The following is a 27,377-nucleotide window of genomic DNA, read 5'->3' as shown; positions in this document are numbered from 1 at the left end:
ACCAAACATGTTTCACAACATGCGATAATGATAAATAATCTTCTTAAACTTTTGTTTTAATGGGTCCTCTCTGACCTCCAACAATTCTGTTCTTTTTATGTTGTTTGTCAATCAAAAACATCAACATGGCTATGTTTTCTGGATTTGCTCGCAGTCAGGGAGGTGTGTTGTCAAGGAAAGATTGAATAATCTGGGATTTGAATCTTATGAAATGGAATTTGATGAGGGCTAATAATGCACAGAAATGAGATATTGCATTGATTGTAATGTAATAACCAAATTGCCAAACAAAAATATACAAAATTCCATTTTGGAACAATAAGAGATAGTATGTAGCCAGTGTGTACACTGATATGAATGTGAAATTCACAGTGCTTGGCATTACAGCTCGGTTTCAGGATTATTGTTTAAATGTTTCTGTCTTGTGGTGTCTTGAATGAACACATCTTGGGTGAACTTTTAACATCATAACCAAGATCAATGGCATAGTCCAAGAAAGGTCTGATAATTGAATCTGATAGTGATTAGTTGGATATTCAGGTGTGACCTTTGACCTGGCATCATCATTGTGCGGAGTGATTTAAACAAAGGTTCTGTCTTTTCTAAATTAGAAAATTAACTAAATAGAGTTAGATAAACATCCGTCACTTGTTGGGGAACCTTTTTTTTTCATTAAAAGAACAGGCTCTATTCCAAGTACATTTGTATATGACCAAACTGGAGAAGGGAATTGTTTGCAGTAAGTAAAGGTTATTACTGTTGTGTTACAGTTACCAGACAAGTCCATTGCTAGTCTAGTCAAATACTACTACTCCTGGAAAAAAACTCGCTCACGTACAAGTCTAATGGACCGACAAGCCAAGAAGCTGACTAAAGCTGGTGACAGGTAAATAAAACTGGATTAGACTTTATGTTTATTTAATACTATATGAATGCAAGTTCCCCCCTCCCCCTTACAGTGTTTGGATTTAAATATTGAAATTAAAATACACTATTTATCTGTTTATTATGACTCATATATATGTATATATTTTATTTTTTGCTGAAAACCATCCACTTTGAATACTTTATTTTTATTTTGTTGTCATATAAAAAACATTTCTCTGTTTGATACAAACAATTAATGAAACTTTTTTTCCCCTAGCTATTATACATTTAAATCTTTTTTAATGGAAAATAACACTGAAACTTATGTGAAGATGTTTTGTTTGTTTGAAGTGATGAAGAATCTGGAGATGAAGCTGGTAAACCAACAGAAAATGGAAAAGAAGAATCTAAAGAAAATGAGGCATGTACCAATCTGTTCATAAAACTATAATGATATGTATTATGATACTTGCTTGCCCTGGTGACAAATGTTATACTGTGATCAGCAGCAAAATGGCTAAATATTGTTTTAATATCAGCATAAGCTAAAACTCCAACATAGCGCAAAAAAAAAATTAATCTGGAAAGCATACAATTAATTAATGTATTGTAACAAAATAAATATTATAATGAGAAATCAGGAATTTCATTCCTGCAAAATAAAAGTTTAATTTTATTCGAGCAGACATTTGACATAACTCTTCCTTTTACATTCATTTAGCACCTTCATTATCTCATATTAAATCTAACAGTAAAGATTTTTTCCTTATGGATGCATGAACAGAAAGTGACCTATTTCTAACAATAAAACCATGCTGCATGTTTTCCGAGATATAATTGTTGGTAATGGAGCCAGATTTTGTAAACATTTTTTTTATGCATTTTAGAAAGAAGACAGAGAATTTTATCATGAAAGGTAGGTACAAATTTTGATATTTGTGTATTGTTATAGTCGGATAATTCTACTGGTGTAAGACTTGTGTTATCAGCTTCATATTAAATGATGGAATTTCAAATTACGCATCTTAATTTACGTAAATTATATTAAGAGATATGTCTACCTATTTACCTTAATAACTACTCATAAAAACCTCCCAGACAAGTTGATATTTTGATTGACTGAATGTAGAGTAAACAGACAAGAATGTTACGACAAAGTTCCTTAGTATAAGTATATTTTATGGTTTACACAGGCGAACAGGGGTGATTAGATCAAAGCGACACGACCATGGCCACAGTCGACACAACCCTATGAAACACAAACGAAAGCCCCCACGCGGAATGCACATCAACACAGAAGATCTTCAGCTGGTTGGAAATGGTTTGTCTGGCCAGGCGGAGGCTCTGCTCAAGTCATTGGACGCAGAACTGGTCTCCATCAAACGACAGGTAAATCGAAGATAGTGAAAAGTAATTCACATCAAATGATATGTTTAGTGGAAATCATCACTAAAGACAGTTATCAATTCCTGTTTGTTTCTCTTACAAATGTTATGAGACAAAACAGTTTTGAATGCTGATATGGCATTTGCTTTCACTAGCTTGACAGTTTCCTGTCTTGATCAGGTAAGGATCATATATTTAAGCATGGAAACACTCCCAGTGTTCAAAATAATCCATTCACCCAACGTCTTAGTGGATCTGAATGACTTAGCTGATGGTTTTTTGAACAATCGTTAGTTCATGGATTTGTCCGTTTTTTGGAGTGATTTCTGAAACTGCTGGTTGCTGTGAAAAAGAAAGGATGAACGGTTTCACACATTTATGTATATTTTTTACAGGTACAGAATAACAAACAGATAATTAGCATGCAGAAACACAAGCTGACCTGTGGCATAGATGAACTGAAACCTCCAGAGGTAAGTCTTCAAGTTTTATCATTTCACAGAAAATTATGATCAGAATTTACATTAAAAAAATTATCTAAAGACAATCAATCAGGCAAATTTGATATGTTTATTGTTAGAAAAAATTATAGAATAAATAAAAATTAGGTACATGTATTAAAAAAATGGATTACCAATAAGAATTAATGGACATCTGCAGTATTCCGTTCATAAGGTATAGTTAACATATACTGCAATGCATTGCTGACCAGCTCCTTAAACTTCAACATTTGTATTTCAGAGTAACCAGCGCATAAATGCCAAGTGGACGAATGAAGAGCTGTTATTGGGAGTACAAGGTAGGCAGAGAATTTTGAATCAAGGGTGATGTGGTTTAATGTTAAAGGAGCGGGCTGGTATGGCTTGTACAATAGACATGTACAAAAACACACTACCTGCTCCTTTAAAATCGCTCTGATGAAATGTTAGAAAAGAGATATTGTCTAACTGGATACCGTTCTTGTAAAAAAAAAATTCATAGGCTGAAAGAAGTATTTGAAAAAATAATAGTAGTGATGCCTAAAGCATATGTATTTTTTAACCTGACTGTATTTGCTCTTGATTGGTCATCACAATTAATTTGAAATTGATTATTACCAACTTCATAATAACTTCTCAAAGTTAGCTTAATGTCTTACTTCATATAATACCAGCTATTTTACAGTATGTTTATCATCTGTTCATAATCAGAAACAATTGAGAAACCAAAATTATTCCATCTGCAGGTGTCAGAAAATATGGAAAAGACTTTCAGGCTATTGCTGAAGTGATAGGAAACAAGACAGAGGCCCATGTACGGAGCTTTTTTGTAAACTTCCGACGACGATATAACTTAGATGAAGTTCTGGCCGAGTATGAAGCAGAACACGGCACAACAGAAAGTACTAGGGATGATGAGGATACCAAAGAGGAGGAAAAGGTAATTCTCACTCCGACACACAACAAAGACATGATTAATTGCATTATAAACCAATTCCAGAAATTATATCTATGATAACGCCAAATATTGTGTTGGAAGTTACTTTCAAATTGTTATTTTCTTTTAACTTCTTAAAAATCCAGTGAAATTTTTTTAAATGCATCTGACAGTTTAAATGTGTTTTAAGTAAAGTACAGTAAAATTCCACTTGGGTCACATAATTGGGTTTAAAAATCAGAATATATATAATATTTAATAGTTCGTTTTCCCTTCATCATTGGTGATGTTGTAGATGTTGGTGAAGTCATAATCGTAGACTCATTCGTTGGTTGACCTTTTATTATAGTTTGCATACATAGTAAACGTACAAACATAATTCCAACAGTAGTGAAATGATTTTCCTGGGCTGCTGCCCAGGACATTGTCTTGGAGTGGCCCGTTGACCGACCCCCGACTACTGCTCCGGACTACTTACTATGGGTCCTTAAATACAAAAGATAAACATGTCCAGTAGTCCACGTGGCATGGTGATATAAACATTTATATAATAAAGTTAAATAATACATACTAACGCCAGGTATTTAATCTTAAGCCCTGGTCAACAGACGTGGTCAATATAGATTAGGTAACCTAGCTTACTACATGTCTGGTAAATGATTGGCTGTCTGACTATACACATGTATAATTGCCCAATATTTTTGTCTGAAACATGTTTCGGTACATATAGAATCTTAAATGGGCCTATATTCTGTGGATACGAAATATCTCAATCTGAGTGAAAGAGTTTGGCCGGCGAGCAGGAGGCTTAGTAAATTAGTTAGGCTGACCGTCATCAATGTCCCAGGAAATTGTATAGAAATTGATGACAATTGCGACTTGGTTGCCCTTCATAAAATGATGGTGTTGCACTATTGTGAGTAGCTTAATGGCTAATGCCCCCTGGCTTTCCTTACTCCATGTGAGATCGATTTATTGTATCCCTAGCCACCACGGGATCACCCTGTGAAGTTTAAAAGATATGTAATTTTATGACAATGAGTAAATTTATCATATTCTGTTATTGAATGATCAAATATGTGGCATTTGGAGGTGAACTGTTTGAGGTATACAGTGTATTTTCCTGATTTTAATTGTATTTTCCTGATTTTAATAATGATTTGGTCGTCGTTATTTCAGATGGAGACAGACGCAAATGAGATTGAAGTGAATGGTATCAGTACGGATGACAAAAATGGGACCTCAGCCACCTCGACTGCACCGCCACCTCTCCTTAAACAAGCTCAGGGATCTGTAAGCCTCCGGGTACCGTCAGTACCTCAACACTCCAGGTAACTATCGGTGTCTTAAATAAAATGTTTCATATTGAATTCTAGACTTTCAAACAAGAATTTACCTATAAAATTCATCAGGAAAAAAAAGTTACTTAAAAATTGGGTCAGGTTATTTGAGTTTTAGTTGGAATCTCTTGTTTTGAAAAAAAAAAAAAATGTATTATGAAGGACATTACTGTTACAGTATTTTGTTAATAGAGATCTGAAATTTGTAAGATTTCTATTTACCTGTACATACAATTTCATGCATATTATTAAAACCCACCCTTTGTATTCATAATTATGAATATTAAAATAAATCTTTTTGTATCTGTTAGTTCTAGCCTATCACCACCATCCATTGTTTTACAGGTTACTTCCTCCTCAAAGAACAATACTGCATCAGCCTCCCCCACTGATCGCCGGCCGTCCAAACTCATCTTCTCCGTCGAATACCACAAAGTCCATCAGTGCCTCTTGATAGACAATGGACAAGTTTTGTTGTGGGCTGGTAACACACAGGAACAAACTAGAAACATTTCCTTAAGCAAAATGCAGAATGCCTAGTTTGTCTAAGAGATATCAGTAAACGAGCTGTATGTTTAGAAACCAAGTTGTTATAGAACATCAAAAGTCTATTGTAAGAATGCCAAGATCCCAAAGACTGGCATCAGTAGCTGTACAGAGTACCCAACTCTAACCATGAGAGTTTGCACTCCGTGCACACAATGCCTACCCCTCGGTAGCTCCTATCAGAAAGGTGTGTCATGTCAGAGGAGACTTTTGCGCTCTGTGCTCACGCAATGCCTAACTCGGGTCTGAGAACTGTGTCATGTGTACAGAATACCAAAAGTGTCAATTATGGCCCTAGGAACTGTACTGGGCAGGGAGAGGATTTAAAAAGTGTGCTTAAGATTATGTGCCTATATAGAGGTAAATTCAGTCGATATTTAATAATGGAAGTGGGGAGTAAATATTGTAGATAAGGTATATAATTCCTGTTATATCATTGATGATATTACCATGGTTACCCGGTACATTGTCATGTTTAAATCTATTTTTGATATTTTACATTGAAATATCTCAAATAAATCATGAATCACAAAATCTGTCCAGATGTAGAATATTAATTTTTGGGTCAGTATGGATATTTGTTTGCTTACTTGCTTGCATTAATTTCACTGTATCTTATTGGCTGTGCATTAATAGGAGGTATGTCTACGTGTATACTAATAACTACTAGTACAAACAAGGAGTTGATGCCCTATTTCTAATATTTCAGGCATAAGTCATGACTGACCTGCAATTGTCAACACAGGTCTTGAAAAGCTCGCCAGAAAGTATAAGATCACTACGTCCGTTCTAATTTTATAAATGATCGAGTCTGGTCCAACCATTTGGATGGGTGTAAACAGATATGGCCCAAGTCTTGTATAAGAAATGAATTCAGGGTATTGACAATTTTTCAATAGCAATATGGGGTTATTTTCAACTTTAACGAAAGTTATGATGTGCAATTCGAGTCTGTGACTCAATCGTTGCTTCCGAATGTCACAGTGAAGTGCTAGGTAGTTGTGTACAGGTTATAGTTCAGACCACAGTTTCACAAGAGTTGATAACTTTAAGATCAATTTAGAAATGGTAACTGGGCATTACAGTTGCTTTTTAGCTCACCTGGCTGTAAGGGCTGATGAGCTTATGCCTTGGTGCAGCGTTCGTCCTTTCCTTTAAGTTACTGCTTCTCCTGAACGACCGAATAGATTTTAATGAAATTATTGGCCAAAGGATAAATGAGGAGTGTGTCTTCCCTGAGGCCAGATAAGTGAAAAAAAATCAAAATACGTCTTCTTTAAGAATGACAGGATTTAGTGCAAATTCAGTTTGAACCAATCAATGATTACCGAAATATCCAGGTGAGCGATCTCAAGAGTAACCAACTCCAGAGAAGCTGTGGTCTGAACTTTAACAGGTTGTAGTAACGTATATTGAATATTATTATATGACAGCATTTGAACTAAATCTCGCCTTGTGTTGATATATTCTGTTAGAGAGCAGTTTTTCACTTTATTCTGTTATTTTGCTGTTAGAGTACTGTGTCAGAGTATACATAGTTATTTGATTCTTCTCACATTTGCAGTTTTACAGAATCATTGAAAAATAGCCTGGCTTTAAATATCATTAAGTTTAACAATATGTGTTGACGCGCATAAGTTGAAAACCATCTCGGTTGCAAACGATTCCCTGGTCAGTGCTGGGAAAGGTAGGGAAAACAGTATGTTTTTTGGGGAAATCACCTACATGTACTAGGTTTTTCTACTGCCCAGAAAATTCCTCTGTAACTTTCATGATGTGAATATGATGTTGCTCACCTAATTATTTTCTTCCAGATGACATTGCTAGGACATTTTGAAGTCATTTTAATTTTATTTAGTTTAAATGTCCTACTCCATCTATTCTCTTCATTCATAATTTCATATAGATTTTTATTTCATTGCTCCATCTATTCTCTTCATTCATGTAAATGTTTATTTCTTTGCTCCATCTATTCTCTTCATTCATGTAAATGTTTATTTCTTTGCTCCATCTATTCTCTTCATTCATGTAAATGTTTATTTCATATAGGGGAGGTAATGACTGATATTATCAGTGAAGTTTGCCTTAACATTGTAAATATCTTTTTATTTATTATCATTTGTACTATAGTTTTTGTATATTTTCAACCTTTTAACAACCCAGTGATTTCAAATACTTAATTGTGAAGTGCTCAACTCTGTTGAATGACATACCAGGTAGTTTAACACAAGTCACTGTATCATGACATGATACTTGTCGATGTCATCAACCCCAACCTGAAGCAAGGATACATGTTGTATTTTACAAAGGGGTTATAGTATCATAATCATCTTTGATTTATTTTTTGTTAACATACCTGTCTTACCGAATTAAAAACAGGATGATGCCTCTGTAATACGTACAGTTTTAGTTGGTATGGGTTTTTGCCTTTGGGTTTCAAATATTCATTCCATTGTTGAATAAGAGATAAAATATGTAAATTAGGATATATACATGTGTATATAAAAATGATGAGAATATTGAATAAAAATTAAAAAACAAACATTATTGCTTCTTTTTTTTTTTGTTACGGACCAGAATTTCCAGTCAATTGGCTTTTTGTAGACCCATCAAATTTGACTGGTGTATTTATGGTATGTTAAAACAGACGGACGGACCACGGACGCAGGGCGATTTGAATAGCCCACCATCTGATGATGGTGGGCTAATAAAAACTGACTGGGAAAAAGACACTAACGTGCCTTCCATGTTGTGTAGGGAACCATGTCATCCATCAAGTATAATACCCGACTGGTCTTGTTAATCAGTCTGAACTCGGAGTTAAAGTAAGCGAAGTACCACCCATGTCCGTACTGGTGTCCTGAAATGCAGATTTAGGGACCACCAATGCCCTCCTAGTTAAACACCAAAACGGACAAATTTTTCATTAAGCTACTGCACTCCGACTTTGCTTATTAAGCATGATCACAATACAGTTATTGGTGTATTGTTGTGATAGAGAGCCAACACTGGAATATATAGCTGAAAGGTCTCTATCCATAAGCATTGTCAGTTGCAATAATGCAATTGCAGTCTACATTGTATGTGATATGAGGTTGCTACATTATCTAAATCCTCGTTCACCTGATCAACTGCTCCGAATGCATAATGCTGTTGGGGAATTAAACGTGAATTTAAGATTCTGTTTCTTTGAAAATTCACACCGATTAGACAACACAGAGACAGCCCAGTAGCACTCCATTTCAGCTTCCAATCACACTTCACACTGGAAACGATTCAGAATACTTCTAGTTACACAAAATCTTTATTATGACGCCACTAAAGGGAGCAATGTCCAAGGGTAATTGTTGCATCCTCAGTAGTCATATTATCAATTATTTATGGTATAGTGTTGACATGCCAACTTTCATTCGTCAAGAGATCTACATTTTTCAACCACTCGATTTGAAACTTGGTATGCTAGGTAGTTTGCTATTGATTTCCATGAATGACACTTTGACCAACAATTTTTGCAAAAGTTATTTCCCTTTGCTCATTTCAGTGTCAGTAACGATATTTCAATTTTTGTAGGGTCTCGGCCAAGGTCAAGGACAGCCGCTACTGCCACCATTTCAAGAAAATCTTTTGTCGTCACTCTAGCTACCACACATGGATTGAGGCTTATGTAGATAAGCCAGGTTTAAATAGTTAAATAACATTTACAACACTAGTCCATTGTTTCACACAATATATAGATGTTCACATGTAATAGATATGGCCAATGCTAGCCTGAGTCTTGTCACACCTATGTTTATGGTACGGATATATTTATGATCATGAGTTAATTGATTAATAGGAAACAGATGTGTTCAGAAGGATATCCCATATACATAATACAGGCCTTAGGGGTCCAGCGTGAATGACCGGTCACGTGACATGAAGTAGCCATCTGATTAGTCCTAGCGAGTGACCAGTCACGTGACATTAATTAGTAGCATCTGATTAGAGTTATTCTGATAGCGTCACTTGTCCAGCTCAGCAGCATTGGAGCCAGCTTTTATGTTATTCTCTCTGTGATTTATCTTTTGATTTTAATCTTCGATCCCGTCATCGTAAGAAATTCATCAAATTACTACAATATAGTGAAAGAACTAGGCTTATTTATTGTGTGAACAGTTGGTGAACTTTATTCTGATTTGGTTAATTCGTTTTGGGGATAACGATCGCGAGTGAGGATACAAATTCTTAACAATGGCGAGTCGCAGATCTAGATCCCGATCGAGGAATGCACCGTGGGATTCATCTAACCCAGCCAACTGGACCATGTCTCAACTAAAAGACGAACTTGTTAAATTAGGCATCAACGTCCCATCTACGGGTGTGACGAAGACAGCACTAAAGGCGCTGTATCTGGAGAATGCCGGACGTCCCGCGATGACAGGCAACTCAAATAATCGGACAGAGAATTTGAGTGCGGACAGTGAAAGTTACAACCGGACCGGGGATACAGGCAATATCCACATTTCACAGGAAAATGCTGATGTTCGGCAGCAGAACAACGATTCTAATTATACGGAGTTGCTACGTAATGCTGCAGCATTATCAAGCTCAAATTCCGAAACTAACGCGCGTCATACGTCACCGGAAGTACCTTCATCAATGACTTCCAATATGGCGGCGCCCAGTGCGATGGAAGGTATGCTTTCAACAATGCATACTATGACGCAAACCATGATGTCGCTGCAACAAACAGTGCTTCAGCTTATGAGCAATAAAGACAGACAACAGAAAACAGCTGAAGAATTTACGCTTACCACAGCGTATGAATCCCTGAGAGGACACGCCCAGACTACGACTAGCACAGGTGGGTGCTCTGTTAATCTTTCAGAGGGCATAGCTTCCGAAAGCATTCCTCATATTGACGTAGTTTCTGACGGAAATCGTAGGAAGATTCTTGAGGGTAAATACGTTAATTTAGCCTCTCTGCTGATTCCCAGGTACGAAACCGATAGGCCAGATGACATTCAGAGGAATTTGAATATCAATCTTTATAAAGAATCTGACGATCCCAGACTAAACAAAACTCTATCCATCGCTGAGTTCATCACGGCATTTGGGAAGTTTAAACGCGTTATGTGTGATAAATTTCCAGAACGTAGGGACGAACTTGATATATATGAGGCCAACATTATTCAGGTCAGTAATGTGTATGGGCAGCGATTCTACGACTACCATTGTCAGTTCGCAATGAAAGCTGCCGCAGCTCTTCGCAACAACAACCAGAAAGTTCGTTGGGAACTAATGGACCATGGACTTCTTAGCATGGTTGTAGGCAATGCTAAGGTTAATACATGCCAGTTGTGTGGACTCACATCACATTCCACTCCATTCTGCCCCCAACAACGAGACAGAAGAAATAGTCTTAATTACGGGAAATACTATTCGTCTGAGACATCATTACCCGGCAGACAATCAAAAAATGATAAAGACACTGATAGGCTAGGACGCCCCAAGATCAAAATTAACGGAGCAGAGGTGTGTAACAACTTTAACGAGGGCATGTGTCAGTTTGGTTCCAATTGTGTGTTTACTCACATATGCCTGAAATGTAGAGCCTCAAGTCACGGGGCTAAAGTATGCAGGAAAACAAGCAAAACTACGCAAGAGGATAAATGACTTGATAGTTTCAAGGCCGACACCCCTATTAACGTAGATAGATTGAGATATGAACTTCGTCAACATCCAGATAAGCATTTTGTTAAATATCTGTGTGACGGATTAACTTTTGGCTTTGATACCATGGTTCCGGATATGGCTCTACCAAGTAAGGTATGTCACAATCTTCAATCAGCGTTGAAAGATGCACAAACAGTTACAGAATTAATTCAAAGTGAAAGGAAGAAAGGTTTCCTAGCGGGTCCATTCAAAAAATTGCCATTTCCATTGTACCGTGTGAGTCCAATAGGAGTAGCATACGGAAAATATTCAGGCAAACCTCGCCTTATTGTAGACTTATCTTCACCTCACGAAGATGATGTACATCCCAGTGTGAATGATCTGATTGATAAAGAGAGTTGTTCTCTGTCTTATGTTCGTATTGAAGATGCGATTAAATTGATTCAAGAACTCGGTAAGGATACCACCATGTGCAAAACGGACATATCAGACGCCTTCAAACTTTTACCTATTCACCCATCACAATGGCATTTATACGGAATATGCTGGCAAAACCAATACTATTTTTACACACGGTTAGCTTTCGGATGCAGGTCAAGTCCAAAAATTTTTGACAATCTTTCACGTGCCATTTGCTGGATAGCTCAACACAATTATGGTATCACTTACATACTCCATCTTTTGGATGACTTTATTACATTCGAGAAACCAGGTATATGTGGGGATAGGAACATGAAAATGTTATTCCACATATTTAATACTTTGAACATTCCCATGGCTCTCCACAAAACTTGTGGACCAGAGACAGCGTTAGAATATTTAGGAATCATATTGGATTCTCACAACATGGAAGCTAGGTTGCCCGAGGACAAACTTCAAAGAGACATTGACATGTTGAGGTCATTTCAAAGTCGTCAGTCATGTACAAAGAGGGAAATTCTACAACTGTTAGGGCATTTAAATTTTGCCAGCAAGGTAGTTATCCCGGGGAAAAGTTTCTTGTCTTACATTATTAAGCTGTCCACTACAGTCAAGGCTCTACACCATCATGTTAAACTTAGTAAGGAATGTAGAGAGGACATCAGAATGTGGCTTTCTTTTCTGGAACATTGGAACGGTGTGGCCATTTTCTACAATCAACATATTACCATGTCCGAAGACATTCAGTTGTACACAGACGCATCCGGCAGTATAGGATTCGGGGGATACATGCAGGGGCAGTGGTTTGCTCAGGCATGGCCGGAAACTATCAAGAGACACGTATGTAATGGAGAGGAGGTATCTATTGCATTTAAAGAGTTATATCCAATAGTGGTTGCTGCGATGATATGGGGTCACACTTGGAAGGGACTTCGTATCTTATTTAGATGTGACAATTTAGCTACAGTAGCTATCCTCCAGAAGGGACGGTCCAAAACAGGGAATATTATGCCTCTGATGCGTCGTTTGACTATGTGTGCCGCAACTAACTCCTTTGTTGTACTTTCTAAGCATGTACCAGGCAAATGTAATCTTATTGCTGATTCATTGTCCCGTTTACAGATGGCAAGATTCAGAACCTTGGCTCCAGATGCCAACCTAACGCCCTGCACAGTACCAAACCCATCGGAAGTTTTTTGGGACTAGGTTCCGTGATTGATGATCTGTGGGAGACGGCAATAGCCCCTAACACCCGACAGGCCTACAACACGGGATTTAACAACTTCATTAAATTTCTACTATTGGCCGGTATTATGGCCAGTGTCAACTTTTCTAACCTACAAGTTACTGAGGACATGCTCATTTACTTTGTGGCCCATTGTTACAACTTGAAACTTTCATATGCTACAATCAAATTATACATGTGCGGTATCAAATTTATGTGTCTCAAACACAATATACCATTTCCTAGTTCTGCCGAATTGAGACGGATGTACGCCATCCTGGGAGGCGTGAAACGTGCACGTGGGAAGATCAGCAGACCTCGGCACCCAGTGACATTCAACATTTTGAAAGACGTATGTGGATATCTACGACAAAAGTCAACTTCTTTCGAAGACTTGATGATGCAGACAGCATGCATTGTAGCTTTCTTTGGCTTCTTGAGATGTGGTGAATTTACTGTTAAAACATCATTTGATCATACAGTGCATTTGTGCGTGAGCGATCTGATAATAACAGATGATTACGTCATGGTACACCTCAAAAGATCTAAAACGGACCCGTTTAGGGAAGGGGTGAAGTTAAAACTATTCAAAGTTGGGGGCATTTTATGTCCTTATGTCGCGTGTTGTAATTACGTGTCAGCCAGACTTAGGCAGAACCCTTCACCAGATGATCCCCTGTTCATTGTGGGCAACGGACAAGCTTTAACACGTTCTATATTTATTACCAAGTTTAAGCATGTATTGCAGTGCATAGGAATTAATTCAGAACTTTATAATGGACATTCATTTCGTATTGGAGCTGCCACCTCAGCAGCAGCAGCTCACGTGGAGGACCATCTGATTAAGGTTCTAGGAAGATGGTCCTCAGACGCTTACTGTAGATACATTAGAACGCCTCAATCTTGTATCAGAGAGGCCCAGATTGCACTTACAAAGCATTAATGTGTATCACCTATGCTACTTTTGAACTGATGTTATAGCTATAGGTCATGGTTAACGTTAGATTGCATGTCTTTACCAGATTTTGCAGTCTTATAATTAATTTACAAATTTTTCAGGCCAGAGACTAGTGTGTATTTTGCAGTGTTCAAATTCTTTCTACTGACAGCAATAAAGTAGTATATTTTTGATATTTATATAGGTATGGCTATTTCTTATTTGATTTATATATTATTACTCTATCTATCCTTTTCGTCTCCTTCATTGACATCATTCTTATCAAAAGAATAATGATTTGTTTATATATATGTATATGTATACTGAACTAACTAACAATTGTATACAAATTTATTAGGCACTTATTTTTGGGGCACTCAGCTATATTATTATCATAATTTATCAGAGTTTGGGCAGTATTTTCATGTATAAATATAAGGGTTGGTTAAAAACCAATCTCTCATGAAAATTACCCCAAAAATATTCTAACAGTTCTGTTTTTAACCTACATATTTATATATAGGTCCAAAGGCTGGAGCAATGTAACCAAAGAGTTACAGCCAGCCATTATTATAAGTTAAGCTGGAGCAATGTAATCAAAGAGTTACAGCCAGCCATAATTATAAGTTAAGCTGGAGCAATGTAACCAAAGAGTTACAGCCAGCCATAATTATAAGTTAAGCTGGAGCAATGTAACCAAAGAGTTACAGCCAGCCATCAGTAGAAGTTAAGCTGGAGTAATGTAACCAAAGAGTTACAGCCAGCCATTTTATAATAAGTAATGCTGGAGCAATGTAACCAAAGAGTTACAGCCAGCCATTTTATAATAAGTAATGCTGGAGCAATGTAACCAAAGAGTTACAGCCAGCCATTTTATAATAAGTAATGCTGGAGCAATGTAACCAAAGAGTTACAGCCAGCCTTATGTATGACAGATACATAGACCTGTAACAAGAGTTACAGCAGTGTCTCATGGTAGAGCTGGAGCAATGTAACAAGAGTTACAGCCAGTTCTACAGACATCTATAGCTGAGTCTTGCCCCATGTGCCAAATTTATATTTTATATGTTTGTTGTATGTGTAATATAATCTTGAGCTTTAGTGTCCATGTACAATTGTAGTATTTTTATGAATGAGTATGTTTATATATGTAAATAAATATGGTAACTATATATCAAGCATCACTGTTATTTGTTCTATTTAAATATTGTTATAAACTCTATTATGTTTGGTATGACAAAGCCTTCCTCTCAAGAGTGTACGCTCAACCAAAGCAAAATATGTCTATTGAAATGAGTGGAAAAAAGAACAACCACATATGGTAATTGTGATTTTGACACAGGATTTAGTCAGTTGAAGTTAATTGCTTTTTCTTAAAAAGTAATGAAAGGATTTTCTGAAACTTTATGAGTATGTTTCCATTTGTCCATGATTGTGCCCATTCAATTTTGAGATTGATTAAGAAAACAAAAAGATTGACAGGCAGCAGTCTTGGATCTCTTCACATGGGGGTTCCTTTGATCCCAAGTTGTGCCCATTCTGATTGGGAATACACGACGACTGACGGGTGACCATCTTGAAATTTTGACATTTGAAGGTCACTGAAAGTTATCCCTATTTCTTGAGAAGTACCTTTTTACTTGACAGATATTTTTCAAAGTTGTACCCATTCAGTTTTGAGACTGATCAGTCCATAATATTCTTCAAGTGTGTCAAAGACTATAACTTTCCTCATAGCAAGTCAATAACAAACTGGAAAAAACAGAAACTTTTACATGTATTTATTCAATGCAACATTTTAAATGTAAATCATGTGAAGTTCATCGTTTCACACAGATAATGAGTCAAATAAGTATTAATGTTCATTTCAAAGTATATTGTCACTTTTTTTTATCCACAGATGAAACATGACATTCACAGTGGTTGAAAATCTAGGAAATATTTAGAGGGGTTTGTAGTCCAATTTAGATTCCAATTTCTTGTTGTCACCAACTTTTCGAACAGCTTTCATGAAATCCTCTTCTATCACATAGTCGCGCTCAGCTCGAATAGCAAACATACCTGGAATTAAAATATGAGATTATGAATACACGGGGAAATGTGACGACACCGGTACACAGGTGAGTTAAAAATCAGTAGCGAGCAGTTAAAGGACAGACGCCCGACGTTAGCTCATAATTCCTATTCAGGTAAGGATTAGAACTGGTTAATAAAAACATTACATTGGATTTCGTGTTGTTTTATCAGTGACTGCCAGTGTCAAGTTCGTATATAAATTCATACCACAGGAAACGACCTAAATAAACTCGGTTTCTCCGATCTCTGTGCTTTGGTAATTGGAAATAATATGGAGTATTTTAAACTTCAAAGCGAACATAAGAATGTCTCTATGATAAACATAAATGATTTTAGCTGTACTTGTCGGCGAGTCCTTAGATCGTATGTCAAATTAGGAACACATGGATGAAACGGGTATGACCCCCCGATTTGAGGTGCTACGATTGTACTGTGCCGCGAATAAGAAAATCATTAAGGTTTTGTTATTTTAATACACACATTTTTATACAATAAGTAATAGTAATCTGACAATTTGACATCAGTAAAAGCACAAACAAAAACACCGTTTATTAACAATAATAACGCAAATATTTTCATCCAAAATCGACCCAAGTCTGACAACCATTACGGACCAAATCCAAGATGGCGACGTGCATTTCGGCTTATCGGGTAAGTCGGTTAATCGGGTAAAAAGCCCCCGCAAATAGGCAACCCGATTAAGCGGAATGCACTGTAAATCATTTACAGTAACAAGAAAAGAAGGAAAATAACTTCTCAGCTAAATCTAATGATGAAATGATGATGCGAGGACAGATTGTCACAATGTTATGGTACAGAGAAAAGAAAAGAAGAAAATACTGTACAAGGTCACGGGCAAGAAGTTAGAACTTGGCTTCATTTTCATCTTGGTTTCATCAAAGTCTATCAATAAATACCGGTATGTTGACAATAATATGACAGAGTGATGAAAACATGTGATCAGGGAGGCTTATATTAGTTTTAACATATTTTAATTGTCATAAACGAGGAAAATTACAATTGAACACATGTTTTGCCAACTTAGTAATGCCCTCTCCTCAAGATAAAATGTGTATAAATATATAATGGATAATGGTGAATGTTATCAAATATAATTATTTATAACTAGAGTAGGAGGAGAGAAGAAAAGAGAAAGAAGCATGAGGGAAATGATTGATAGGAGCATTCCATAAATTTGTGTATAGACACATATACATATGTACACATGTAAATGTTTGAAACAATGACTAAATAACAGTAATTTGACTGGCTGGACCTGTCTTCTTGAAGCCCTTCTACCATACCAGCCAGATGTATTACACAATTTATTAAATTATATAAATATTATATTATCAGGGAGTCTTCCTTACCTGCTTCTGTGCAAACATTTCTCAAATCAGCTCCATTAAAATCGTCAGACAATTTGACCACTGCTTCCCAATCTGAAAAATAGATTTTTTTTAAAATACAAAAATGTTGAGTGCTTCATAGAGTGGTAACGATGCTATAAACTGCTTCCTGTGTTACCCTTTGCGAATTCTTGAATAATCTTGCCCCAATCTTATTTAAATAGTATTATTGTAAAAATACTACCTTTACACAGCCTGCAATGTTATAATTTTCCCTTAGTAACATACCTTAACCACAGGGTATGGTTTTCCCAAAGTATTATTGCCAGATATTAAAGTATTATTGCCCCTCCTTATGTTTAGTAAAATTTAAAAGAATATTTGTCCGTTTGTACTGTTCATGCATGTATATTATGACATCGGCAGCTTGTTTGTTTGCTGGGTTGATCATGCTCTCAACATCCATGGTCATTGTGAGGCAGGATATCATTGTAGTAGCTGGTGGCTACCTCTGAACTACCCAGAACAATAATAGCAAAATACACAGGGACAAAAACCATATCTTTGTTCCATAGTGTCTTTGCCCAATAATATCACCATCTCTTCGGTAAAATAATATTTTGGTATTGAAAACTACAACTAAACTTGCTGGACACTTAGCTTTTCTCCATGTTTGGCTATTTAACTTTAACTTTATCTCTTTTTCTCCATGTTTGGCTTTGGATTACACTTGCTGGACACTTACCTATTTCCCCATGTTTTGCTATAGGCTGTGCGTGGATTTTCATAATTTCTAATCTTGACTGTTCATTAGGCAATGAGATTTCTGAAATAAACAAAGAACAAATATGATGCAAATCTGACATGTGAAAGATAAACACATAGCTCATTACATTAGCGAGAGGACAGGACAGGATGTGACAAGACATGGGTAACACTATAAGCCTCCACATTTCATGGCGGAGGCATTACAAAGCATCTAACTACATATATACTGATAATTTTTGTCAGGGGAGACAAATCCTCAGGTTTGCTGGTTTTATCACCCCATGAACACTTCAACAGCCAGGGTCACTTTGAAGCCGAGTCTCCTTGTAATAGTTGGTGACTACATCACTAACACCAATTCAGGTAGGGAACTTCAAACAACGCCCCTTGGATCTTCACCTGAGATTAAATGGCTGATGCTCTAACAAACTGAGCTATCGCAGCCCGTCAGGTACTACAGCCAAGTGAGATTCACTGTAGAATTTTTTTTCCTCTTTAATTCGACATTTCCAGAATTTAAAATAAATTTCTAAATGGCAATTATAGTTTTGTTTTTATCTACTCACCAATCTTCCTGTCTAAACGTCCTGGTCGTAACAAGGCAGGATCTAGTGTGTCTGGTCGGTTTGTTGCCATTATCATTTTCACTTGTCCTAGTGCATCAAACCCATCCATCTGGTTCAACAACTGGAAATATATGGTTAATAATCATTATCAAGGGTAATTTATTTACACATATGATAGAACAACTCTAAAAAAACAGGGAAAACTAAATGATTTTTTTTTTCTTTTCTTTCTTTTTACTTCTCATCAATCTTGCCTATCAGTTTGTTTTTATACAATATGTTGCCAGTGTTAATTGAATAGAAACACAACTTCCTTTGCATTGCCTTTATATGTTAAATTTTACTTCATGAAGACATAACATGTGCAATTCCTGTACCTTTACAGTAAATGGGGATTTAAAATTTGCTCCAAAAAGAACACAATTTGATTTAATTTTTATCAACAGCTTCTGACAAAATGCAGACTCAGTTTTTCCTGATGTTAAGAAAATTTGATTTTTTAAAAAGTACACAACAATACCCCCGATATTATGTTCTACTGTCAAAGATTGATCTTAATTAGACTAATTGTAAGTTTTAATTTGAAAATAAACCCAGAAACAAACCTCCATTAGCGTTCTTTGTATTTCTCTGTCTGCAGATGTTCCCTCTGAAAATCTCCTCCCACCTGTTGTAAAGAAATGCTGACTGTGAGAATACAGTGTTAGGTCTATGGTACATCATTGTTTTATTGTTTAATCAAAATAAATCAATATCAACTCCCGACATAATAATTTTTTTTAAATGTTGACTTATGAGACCATTATGAGACCATAATTATGATATTCTGATTTTTCGACCAAAATGACAACTCAAAACCAACAGTTGGCCCCAAACAAAATTTCTTGAATTTTAATAAGCTATATCTCAGTGATCATGTTGATTTTTGGCAAATTCATTCCTAATGCTGTTTTCTATGGGTAATTCCAGTAAATATATATCTTACCAAAAGCAGTCCTACCATAGAAATAGGATATATATTTTAGTGTTACTGCATTTAATATGACATGTATTCAAACAATTTTGTTTAAATACTAATTCTACACCACTGAGTTAATAAAAACACTAAATTTTAAGTAATTTACAGAAATTACTAAAATGAACACTTTACCAATAGCATCTATTTCATCCATAAATATGATACAGGGTTCGTGATCTCTGGCAAAGGCAAACATCTCTCGGATCAATCTTGCACTCTCTCCGATATATTTGTCAACAATAGCACTTGATACAACCTGTAAACATATCGAATGTTTCGTAAATGACATTGATGTTCTGGTTTTTTCCCAATGTTCTGTTATAACTAAGAGAGAGAAGCTTAAGACCAACTCAATTCATCCCTCTATGACAAAGTTATTTATTCAATCTTTAAATCTCCAACAAACAATAATTACGATAATTGAAAACAATAGACTGTTGTATATTTTCATTAAAAAAACAAAAAGTTAAATTATTTTATGTATTTTGCTATACTTAATGCAACCAGCCAGAAAACATTTGAGTTTCTCATTTTAAATTTAAAAAGTGAAAATATAATTCAATGCTCACTGAAGAAATCTCAATGTGCTCAACCTCTACATTTAATATGTAACTTTCAGTCTTCAAGGATGCTGCTAAGTTTTATTCATTTCATTTGGGACTAATTAGACATATTCCATGTAAGAATTATTTTGACAAACAGTGCTATCAGAGGTGAAGCTTCATTTGAAGGAAACATAAAACATGAATCCTTGCTATCAATAATAAATTATACATGTATTAATTATTCAGATTGACACGCCCCCTTATTGATTTGGAATCTAAACTATTTCAATTAAACATTAAACATCAAAACATTAATCCTTTGTATCAATAATAAATTATACATGTATTAATTATTCAGATTGACACAGCCCCCTTATTGATTTGGAATCTAAACTATTTCAATTAAACATTAAACATCAAAACATTAATCCTTTGTATCAATAATAAATTATACATGTATTAATTTTTCAGATTGACACAGCCCCCTTATTGATTTGGAATCTCAACTGTTTCAATTAAACATTAAAACATCAATCCTTTGTATCAATAATAAATTGTACATGAATCTATTATTCTGATTGACACGCCCCCTTATTGATTTGGAATCTCAACTGTTTCAATATCATATCAAATGCTGCATGATTGAGTTTGTGTCTTAGAGTAATTCAATGTTAAAATCATGTGACAATAAAATTGAATTCCTGTTATATACTACTGACTTTACCTTTAAGAAGTTGGCGTCCAGCTGACTGGCAACAGCTCGAGCGAGGAGAGTTTTTCCTGTGCCAGGGGGCCCATAAAGAAGACAGCCTTTTGGCGGGGTGATACCAACTCTCTGGAACAGCTCGGGGTTCAACAGTGGCAGCTCTATAACCTGAGAAGGAGACATAATCAGTCAACTGGCAGAAAATCTATCACTTGGTCACTACAGATCGCTTTCTAAGTGCTCATGAACAGTATATGATTTATATTTACCATAAATGTCATTGGCTTTTAATAAAGACATGTGATAGACTATTTCTAAAAAAAAAGTATTATTTTTCAGAACAAATTATGGAAATGACTTTAATTAAACTTTTTGAAATCCTGAAATATTTTTGACAATCTTTCTGATTCAGTTACAGACAAAAATACTCTTGTTCACATGAAATTCTACCTTTTATTGGTAAGATATTCAATAAAAAAATATTGTAAGGTGATAGATTAATATAAGTGTCTGAGACATTTGTTTCTATTTCCTATTCTGTACATTCAATTTTGTAACTATATATGTTTTGAAATGCCTGAAAGAAAGTTTAAACCAATAAAAAATGTTCATCAATGTTACCTCTCGAAGCTCTCTTATTTGTTCACCAAGACCACCGATCTGGTTGTAGCTGACATCTCCAGGATCTTCCATAGACATGTTGTAGACCAGAGGATCAACTTCGCGGGGTAGGTATCTGTTATCAACATTAATGTATAAATTAAATTCTCAACACTAAATCAGGCCTATCGCAGTAAAGATATCTAACAACAGTGTTCCAGCTAGGATTTGAAAAGGGCAGGGCGCTGCCTAAAAAAGGGGCATTTTTGTGCGCGACATTTTTTCCGGGGCCTATCTATCTTCTACCTTATTTTACAGGACAATTCAAGTACATCCATGCATTACATATGACCTTATTCATAAGAGACAAATAGAAATCTTTTGATTTTTTTTTATTATTTCGTTTGTGTGAAAATATCTTCTTTCTTCTCTTTATTCTTCAAATATTGTTTTAAATTTTGATGGTAAAAATTATGACCTAGAGTAATTCAAAAATAAAATGATATTAGAATTATTTTAATTTAAGGGTGTATTGAGAGAATCCATATATGATAATTACGTCCAATCAAAATGTTACTATCAGATTATAGCCAACAGAGCGATATTTTCAACCAGAAGTTAGTCTGTCCACAGACCTATATACTAACTAATTAATATAGGTCTCTGGTCTGTCCGTTGTGATTGTAAGACAACTAATTGTAGGTGAAGATATTATGGAGCAAAAGAGAAAAGGTGGTAAAGCATATACGAGAAAAAAATGATTAAGTAAAAGAAATTCTATTATTTAATATCTGAATATAACTACGATGTATCTTGTAAGCGGCGGTAAATTTCTACTTTCACTTTAGAAATAACGGTAAACTAAAACCAGGAAATTATAGCAAGTTCACATTTTCTTGAATCAATTATTAGAAATGGTAAACGAATTAGGGCCGATCATGATCCGCAAGTTTCTGATCAAACATTTGTTCCGTTGCTCTCGTAAACAAACGGTCCCCGCGTGTTGCAGAAATGTAATCACTTGCAATAGGCTATCACATGACCCGCAGTTAATACAGAGTCGGCATTTCAGATACGAACACAATATAAACTAAACTTTTGCAACCATTATTCACATAAGCAGATATTTTTATGTGTCCTTTATTTATTTATGAAAAATAAACATTTTGTATAGAAATCCGTCAATCCAACAAGGAATTTGCGACATCTGCATTTACAACGAACCATTTCCGGCGTCCCGCCAAACTTCATCAAATAAAATCAACCGAAAGCTAATTTTGATCACTGGAAAATCACTGGAAAGTGATCTCATGATCATTTAGATATCTACTTAAAAGTTGCTTGGTTAAAACCAGAAGGATTTCGTGTTGTCATGTGAAGAAAATTTCAAAGATATATAGATCGATCGCCAATATGCACACGTGCTCATGGGATAACTTTACGACAAACGTGCGGCTCTTTTCGGTCTTGTCAAAAGTTGTTTACATAAGTAAAACAACATTTCCATCCATTATCATTACTGTGTCCATCTTCTAAAAGCCTTCGTGATTATGATTTAATTGGATTACCAACCGATCCTATCGACTCGTCACGGTTAAATGACTATTAAAACACCAGCTCGATCCCCAGCTGACCGATTTGCCTCGGGCAGCGTCAATCAGTACCGTGGATCGACCCCCGTGGATAAGGGTCTACAGGTAAGGGGACTAGTGTCACAGGTGGCCAATTAGTGACTGACTGTATATTGCATGGCTTCAGCAAATCGGATATAGAATATACGAGGCAAAATGAGCATCAATGACACTTAGAAAAAGGGCAGTACTTCAGGAAAAGGGGCGGGGCGCATTTCTAACTTTGAATTAGGGGCAGGGCGCCGCGCCCTGCTAACCCGACCTAGCTGGAACACTGAACAAACAGGAAAATCCCAAGTGTGTCTTCCTGCAGGCTTATTATTTTGCTGGAATAGTCTTGAGTACTGTTTGGGATATTTTTATACTATAGATGTTTCTCTCGTTTTTACTTCCACACATGATCTCGTGTATTCCTAACAGAAAAAGATATATATCCAGCGTACCGTAAGGGGCTATGTTGCTAGTTCAAACCTTTATCCTATGAAAGAAAAGGAGAATTTAAACGAATTATTTTTAGTGATATTGTTTAAATTTAGCAATTTTTTCTCTGTGTATCTTTTTGGGAAAAAAAAACATACAGACATATATATACATAGATTTCATATAATAAAGTTTTTGAATTCAACAGAAAAATAAAAACCTTTATCAATGCCAGCCATTTTTTTTTTAAATCAACCAAAGTTCTGGATAGTGTACATGTATAGAATAAAGTACACAGCTCACCTCATGACAGTCAGTGTTGTCATATCCAGGGCCACACGGGTTCCCTGCTTGAGTTTGGTTTTGTCCAGTTGGCGGCGACAACCAACAACATATCTTGGTCCATTTGTAGCTTTAACGATGACTGGAACCAGCAAAAAAAAATAAGAGACATTCTAATGAAGCTGAACATTTCAAAGCAAAAATATCAAAGCCAAATTGTAACATGATGACACGAAATCAAAAGATTAACAACAACAATATGGATATATATCCCCAGCAATGTGAAAAATTATCTTTCATATTTGCTGGTACATATAATGTATCTCATCTAGAAATTTACCCATTCAGAACAAGTTCTTTAAGGTCTTTGAGCTGACCACATTTTAGGGATTTCAGATTTCAGAAGTCATAGCATCTTCGCTAGCCAAGGCTTCTGATTACGTTACACTCCACGAACCCTTGGCGGATATAGTCGTGTTCAAACCGTTTCGCCCTGGAATCCCAGGGCAACCAATCAAATCGCATTTTACATTCAGGCTTGGTTTCGCATTAAACAAAAACTGTGTCACCCAGTATAGAACTACATTGTCGACTATGTCATTGCATTTTACCTAAATACAGAGACGTACAATCATTGGGGGAACATTCACAGTATTTGATCAATTTATATAAGTCATTGATCACACATCTCATCGAAATTGACACAAGCCTTCATGTGTGTCTGTAAACATCACTGATGAAGTACATTGGTAACGCTCATTTTGATTGGTCGAAAATTTCATGAATAAAGGGTGGTAATTTTGAATCTCCGCTAGAGGGCCAGAACTGACGACTATATCCGCCAAGGGTTCATGGAGTGTAACGTAATCAGAAGCCTTGGCTAGCGAAGATGAAGTCATAGCAACATCCAAGAAATATCAAGAATCCAGTTAAAAAGAAACATACATGTCTCTTGAAACTTTATAACATTAAAAACACACTGTGGGTAATCAAAAACATATTCTCAAATGAAGGGTAAGGGAGAAAGTCCTGGATCTGGGCATCATACTTACATTTATCTTCTGTCAGCTGTTTTAGTACTTCTCCAACAATCTGATAAATAAACAAACAAATATACACTTACTATAAAGTAATAATCCTATACAAATGTACTTTTGAATATCATGATTATTGATGTTGCCATAATGACCATATGTTTGGGTCCTGAACCTCAATATAAATGACATCAGCCCATGAAGTTCATTTTTCTCTACTTTCTATCTAGACCCTTTATAAACAGATTTACATACTGAATTCAAACTTTATCAATTCTAAAATCAATCATGAATGTTAACCATTTAGAATTTTAATCTCTTATCTCTTTAACAATAAATATCTCAAAACAACAGTTAATGATAAAATGAAATCTGACAACTTGTCGTCACAGGTTAAAAAGTCTGGAATTCAAAATAATTATACTTCAAAATTTTACTGTACCTGTCCAACACTCTGAAGAGCTTTTAAATCATTTTCTGATTTATCATACTGCTTTGTAAGTTCTTTGGAATTTTCTCTCACTGAAAAAAACAGAGTGAATATATATACAGTATACACTTTATAATTTGTATGTCGATAAGTTATAAATATATGTAATGGTTAAACTAAAGGGCCGGCAACATACCCTAATGTTCCCCTATGATGAAAGGATGGTTATCAACAACTGTGAAAACCTATAGCTATTCACTGGTAATTTTATAATCTCTCTTTGTGTGAAGACACTTTTAATGATCGCCAATGGGCATGTTATCGCAGTACATTATCAGGATGAGATCATGACACCCCATGCATGCAGACAGAACAAGATGATAGGATTTTTACTTGAGATACATATCATCGTTCCTTTATATTGACATCAATACAGCCCTAGAGTCAAGTTGTAGATTAACTAGACAAAAGTCAGGGCTTCAGATAATTTTGCATTAATATGGGTCATTTGCCCATCTAGCCCAGAAAGGTACCATTTTACCAAACCGTGGACAAGCATTTTTTATGACTGTAGATAGTGTACAAATGATAAATATTCATTTTCCTTAATTTCAAACTGAATGTTGTTGAAATTAAACTTTTAAACATCTGGCGATAGCTACACGGGTACCACATTTCGGGGCCTCAAAACCCTTCCCTGTACATTAAAGGAGATAAATCATGCAATAACAAACGAGACAAGGACTTCTGAACTCTTGATTATAAATATATTGAGGCTTAATCATCTGAACCTGGCCCCCTCAAGAGATCAGTTCTGTCCATGACCAGTCCTGCAAAACTTGTTCAAGAAGACTTAATGCCAAGTGTGTGGGTAATTCTGTTCAACTTTATCTTACTTTTCTTTACAATCTTGTAGTCAGATTTCCTATCGTAAATGTGGAAACCCTAACGAAAATTACATTGTTGAATATATTGAATTTTCTTGACGTTCTCAACATCCTACATAGTATATACATAAAATAACCAAAACTTAAAACAAAATGATCTATATTTAACTGTTGATCATCATTTTGTAATGCCGGTCACTGAATATTCGATCAGTTTGACTTTCAAATTTATGAACCAATGTAACAAGTTGTGAGTTTTTTGACACTGGTTAATACCAGGTATATAACTAGACATTATCTATACCATCTTAATGAAGGACAATGTCATAAATAAATAGTTCTTGGCAAATAGACAATGCAATGACAATGCAATAAATGAATAATCTTATTTTAGACGCTCGGATTAGCCGGTTGTCAATAATTTAAATATTGCCTTTCTGCTCAACATAAGACTTTCAATAAATCAAAGAAATGTCAAACATTATATTCTTACTCTCTTTTAGACGAGCTTCCAGCTCCTTGTGTTCAAGGAGCTTTCTTCTGTAGTCCCCCAATGCCTGTTCTCGTGGATCGGTAGTCGCCATTTTCGAAACACCGAAGAGGTGGACAAGGGAGGCAACTCTCCGACAAAGATCGAAGAGGTCCATTGGACCTGTATTTGGTATGTTCAATAACTGTATATAAACATGGTATCAGGCGTATAAGTATGAAATTAACATGAATATTTTCATGGAAACAGCACACTTAAAGAGATATGGAATTCGAGAATTAAAAAAAGTTCGTAAGAATTTTCCAATTAAATTTTTGTTACGCAATATGTTGATGACAATCTGTATGATACCAGAAAGAGTAAAACTACATAGGCCATCTATTGTTTGTCATGTTTTTACGTAGGTTATTCACATATCGTTACACAAATAAAGCATTTATGTTATCTGGTAGAATTCTATTTATAATATAGGGCTTATCTCCCTTAGAGTGATTAAATCATCCACAAATGCCACAGCAAATCACAGGAAAAAACAATTTGAAATCAGTTGTTTCATTTAGCCACTATTGAAATTTACTCTCAAATCTTAAAGATATCAGACTTCTTGGCAATTTGTTGCTTTGACAGCTGGTTCAAATTCCTGAAATAATGCAGGTGCATGTGGCCTTTTTGCACTTCTGGGCCTGTCATGAACCTTACAGCTGAGAATGCAGAAAAAAATAATAAATTGATTACATAACCTCATTGTCATAATGGCCCTACTTCTCTGTCCACAGTTGGGTC

At 35.6% G+C, this 27,377-nt stretch overlaps 2 protein-coding genes across 2 annotated transcripts in view; one reads left to right on the top strand and one right to left on the bottom strand.

Moving 5' to 3' along the window:
* The window catches only part of LOC117322968 (REST corepressor 1-like), a gene marked incomplete in the record, with an annotated part of 10,071 nt that extends 1,972 nt beyond the window's left edge, over window positions 1-8,099 (top strand). Inside the window, 9 exon segments of the mRNA XM_033877938.1 lie at window positions 771-886; window positions 1,219-1,288; window positions 1,755-1,783; window positions 2,061-2,256; window positions 2,649-2,726; window positions 2,995-3,052; window positions 3,479-3,672; window positions 4,849-5,000; window positions 5,355-8,099. Coding sequence (XP_033733829.1) covers window positions 771-886; window positions 1,219-1,288; window positions 1,755-1,783; window positions 2,061-2,256; window positions 2,649-2,726; window positions 2,995-3,052; window positions 3,479-3,672; window positions 4,849-5,000; window positions 5,355-5,463 — 1,002 coding nt within the window.
* A 7,459-nt stretch (window positions 8,100-15,558) lies between these two features.
* On the bottom strand, window positions 15,559-26,723 carry LOC117322967 (26S proteasome regulatory subunit 10B). The gene is made up of 12 exons (XM_033877937.1): window positions 26,598-26,723; window positions 25,230-25,309; window positions 24,806-24,845; window positions 23,775-23,895; window positions 21,442-21,556; window positions 20,839-20,988; window positions 19,702-19,825; window positions 19,157-19,218; window positions 18,552-18,672; window positions 17,963-18,043; window positions 17,239-17,310; window positions 15,559-15,853 (listed from the first exon to the last, which is right to left on the bottom strand). Exons 1-12 carry the CDS (start codon window positions 26,686-26,688, stop codon window positions 15,735-15,737), a joined length of 1,176 nt encoding a protein of 391 aa, XP_033733828.1. The 5' UTR covers window positions 26,689-26,723; the 3' UTR covers window positions 15,559-15,734.
* Window positions 26,724-27,377: the final 654 nt, after the last annotated feature.

This window comes from Pecten maximus, chromosome 3, assembly GCF_902652985.1.
Source record: "Pecten maximus chromosome 3, xPecMax1.1, whole genome shotgun sequence".
Taxonomy (NCBI): domain Eukaryota; kingdom Metazoa; phylum Mollusca; class Bivalvia; order Pectinida; family Pectinidae; genus Pecten; species Pecten maximus.
Note: the sequence above shows the minus strand (reverse complement) of the source record. Positions and strands in the feature narration are given on the sequence as shown.

Excerpts from the sequence above, each read along its gene's own strand:
- LOC117322967 (XM_033877937.1), bottom strand. The coding sequence starts at position 26,688 with ATGGCGACTACCGATCCACGAGAACAGGCATTGGGGGACTACAGAAGA. Across the intron at positions 20,989-21,441 it reads AAATAAGAGAGCTTCGAGAG|GTTATAGAGCTGCCACTGTT; the intron begins GTAACATTGATG and ends TCTCCTTCTCAG. Across the intron at positions 18,044-18,551 it reads ACGTTTAGACAGGAAGATTG|AAATCTCATTGCCTAATGAA; the intron begins GTGAGTAGATAA and ends TGTTTATTTCAG.